The following is a 3,464-nucleotide window of genomic DNA, read 5'->3' on the forward strand; positions in this document are numbered from 1 at the left end:
AGTAATAATACGGTTCGCTCGATTGAAATACGACATACGGATCGTTCATATCAAGAGTCTTCCAATCGGATCCATTATGCTTAGATGTACAGTGGACGGTGACAAGGGCGCCTTATTGAAAATTCTTACCCAACACTCCTGTGTAGCCATTTGCATGCTCGTTGTCGTGAGATTCAATCAGCTAATTTATTTCTCTGTTGTGTTCCCTCGTTTGGCGTTTTGCAGATGAATCTAACGATGAAGCTGCTGACAGTGCTGTCGCTGCTGCTGGTCCACTCCTCCGGGCACCGGATACAGCTGTCCGACTCAATTCTGGACATCATCAACACGCGGCACGTGGAGCAAATATTGGCCGAACGGCGGGCGAACGCATCGCGCGAGGCGAACGAGAAGCGATACCTGGTGCAGAACGACCTGGACGAGGACGTGACCGAGGATGGAGCCGACCTCTACCAGACGCCCGAGGTGGCGATCGACTTCGATTTCAACGGCCGACGCCAGGGTGGCCATAATGGAGGTCGCAATCACGCGCACCACCAGCAAGCGCCGTCCTACCCACCGGCGTCCTACAACGGGTCCGAGGATGCCGGAGGGCCTTATCGTGCGGCGGCCCCCGGAGGGCCAGAGCTGCTCGCCGACCTGAACGCGTACCGTGGCGATAAGCTGCTGAAGTCGAGCAAGAACGCGCTGCTGGTGACGCGCAAGGAGTATCTGAAGAAGGACTGGTGCAAAACGGAACCGCTGGTGCAGCGGATCCGCGAGGAGGGCTGCCTCAGCCGGACTATCGTCAACCGGTTCTGCTACGGCCAGTGCAACTCGTTCTACATCCCCAAGTCGCCGAAACGGAGCCGGCGCGGGAACCACCATCGCAAGGCGGCCATGACCACCACCACGGCCAGCTATGCAGCCTCCGGTCGGGGTACCGGAGACATCGACTTCGAGGACGAGGACCTGACCGGGCCGGCGTTCCGTTCATGCGCGTTCTGCAAGCCGAAGAAGTTCACCTGGGTCACGGTGACTCTGCGCTGTCCATCGCTCGTCCCTTCGCTACGGCGGAAGCGCATCCAGCGTATCAAACAGTGCAAGTGCATCGCCGAACCGCTACACTAGAGGAGTCGAGCTCCAGAGGAGAGAGTCCAGGAGTTGCGCCTCCTGCTATTAGTCGATGTTCCAGGAGTCGGAGTCGGACGATGTTCCACGGAAGATGTAGCTGCGTTTTTGGAAGATGGGACCTGGGATAGAAGGATGTGTGCTCGTGTATGTGTGTATGTAAGGCTTGTTAAGGCCTGTTCGTGTGAATGTGCATTGAATGGCGAGCGTTCGTTGAATCTTAGGTTATCTTTGATTAGTATTACTTTCTCCTACAGTAGAGCGTTTAATATTATCGCAGTTGTTGTTTTATACCGTTTTCCAAAAAGCAAAACAAAACAAACAAACAGAACCCCTCTCGTCAAATGTCGTGCTTGGTGATTGTATCCTGAAGCTTGGGGATTAGAGCCTCGTCTGATCAAGCATTTAATAACCCGCTTGGCGTTTATGGATGACCGAAGCTTATCCTCCTAAGATAAACCATCCACTTTCGCAGGTTGTACTTTGAACGTATCTATTTCGATACCCAAGATTTGTAAGCGATTGGATCGCTTCTGGTCGACCGTCGATCAAGTGGAACAGCCTTGTACAACACTCGGTCAACTTTCCATGTACGTCGCGAGATAAAGTCGACCCGAAAAGAAGATGTGCCCCTGCTACACTCCAGCAGGCCTGCTTTTCGGTTATGGTTTTTTTAGTCGATGGAGTCGATGTCTTCTGGGTACGCGCGAATCGTCCCGTTGCGGAGGCCGGAATCGGTTGGCTATGGATTTGCGTTGGCCTCCGGAGTTGGCGTGAGTTGTGGTCCCCTTTTGGCGAGCTGGTGGGATCTGTGGGAAGGTGGTAATTTTCGCCATTCTGCTAGCAGAAGGTGTATCTCGCCGCTGCTTCTCGCTTAGAATGAATGATGAATGGTGCGCAAATTTGCCAAAAGCAGCCTCTCACGCAGCGGCCGAATGTGGGCATAGCGTCGCAGAACTACTTCTTCACGCATCCTTCCGAAGCGAGCGAAAAACCCCCGAGCCCGAACTAAACCAAAACACCCAGTCGGCTCTGGGCGGGATGAATGGATCACTGTACCGGCACACACACACACGCACACACAACCGCTCGCGAAGGTGATCTGTTAAACGAACCGTCCCCGGAGAGTCCAACGGGTGTACGTAGTTGTAAAATGGGTTGCGTTTTTAAGGGAAAACACGAACTCCGAATCTGAACTGGCGTGAATACTGCTTGTTTCCTCTCCGGGGGATTGTCCGCACTCGCGACGCATGTGGGCCGAGACGGGAAGGGCCAAGAGCAGAGTAGGGGATGCGGGTTGTTGGTGCCAAATGAGTAGTATAATGATTGTTTCATCTGTATCGCTTTTATTGAGCCGTCGCGAATGAATGAACACGAAACGGAAACGCACCCATAATTTACCGCCAACAAATACGAGTGTGTGTTTGTTTGTGCTTGATCGGGAGTAGATTTATCCGCGGATATGTTGCCGCACAATTGCAGTCTCGGTAAGTCCCCGTCATACAATGTAGTGTGTTGTAGGGTTTAATAATTACTTTGTACAGATTCTGACACCATGGAGTCGAGCGGATGGAAAATCAGCAAATTCCTCTTCGGATGAATTTACACAACTGAAGAGTTCAAAAAGTTAGGATTCGCGATCGTCTGCGCAGGTCATTAGAAATAGTGAAAACAATTAAACGACTCTACGTCGTAAATCTGACACATTGGAATCGAGCGGATAGGTTTCGAGAAGTTGAAGAATGAACCACCGCTCGGTTGAAATGTTAAAAATGGAACCCGGTCAAGCAGATTCTTCTGAGGAGGGCTTTAGACATCTTCAGAGTTCAAGCAGTTAGGAACCGCGATCGTCTCCGCAGGTCATTAGAAATGGTGAACCTACTTGTTGGGGTGTTCCGTGTCTGAAAAAGCACGGTTGACTCATGCCCACGGCACCGGACAACCGTCTTCTTCCTGGTTTCGTCCGCTGCACGTGACTCGCCGAGTATTGATTAGGGTAATTCATTACCCTCTTCGCTGTACGGCTTCCCCCCCCGGGGGCATCCGGCACTCGGCATCGATGAGTGATGTGCTCTCCGACGCTAAATGCGCTCCAAATTCAGCCGGTTCAACAAGCTGAGCTGGAGAGTGACTTCGTCGCTTCGTCGCCAAACGCCCCTGAACTTGACGTTGATCTCTGATGTCATCCCGGCCTACCGTGCCGATGGTAGGTTTCCCCGGGGCGGGAGGTGGAGTGTTCCTCCTACCTGGCGTGAGGGTTTCCAGCGGACATCGGGCCAGATGATCCATGACGGATGAGCGATGGGCTTTTCGCAGTGGTGGCCTTCGGTTGCAAGTCGAAGCCGGTCAGTTGA

At 52.8% G+C, this 3,464-nt stretch overlaps 1 protein-coding gene across 1 annotated transcript; it reads left to right on the forward strand.

Annotated features, from left to right (window-relative positions):
- Positions 1 to 225: 225 nt before the first annotated feature.
- Positions 226 to 1,110, forward strand: LOC131282174 (gremlin-1-like). Its single transcript, XM_058311578.1, has one exon. It carries the CDS (start codon positions 226 to 228, stop codon positions 1,108 to 1,110), a length of 885 nt encoding a protein of 294 aa, XP_058167561.1.
- The last annotated feature ends 2,354 nt before the right edge of the window (positions 1,111 to 3,464 follow it).

This window comes from Anopheles ziemanni, chromosome 2, assembly GCF_943734765.1.
Source record: "Anopheles ziemanni chromosome 2, idAnoZiCoDA_A2_x.2, whole genome shotgun sequence".
Taxonomy (NCBI): domain Eukaryota; kingdom Metazoa; phylum Arthropoda; class Insecta; order Diptera; family Culicidae; genus Anopheles; species Anopheles ziemanni.

What these genes read in the sequence shown, in the direction of transcription:
- LOC131282174 (XM_058311578.1), top strand. Translation starts at nt 226, where the DNA reads ATGAATCTAACGATGAAGCTGCTGACAGTGCTGTCGCTGCTGCTGGTC.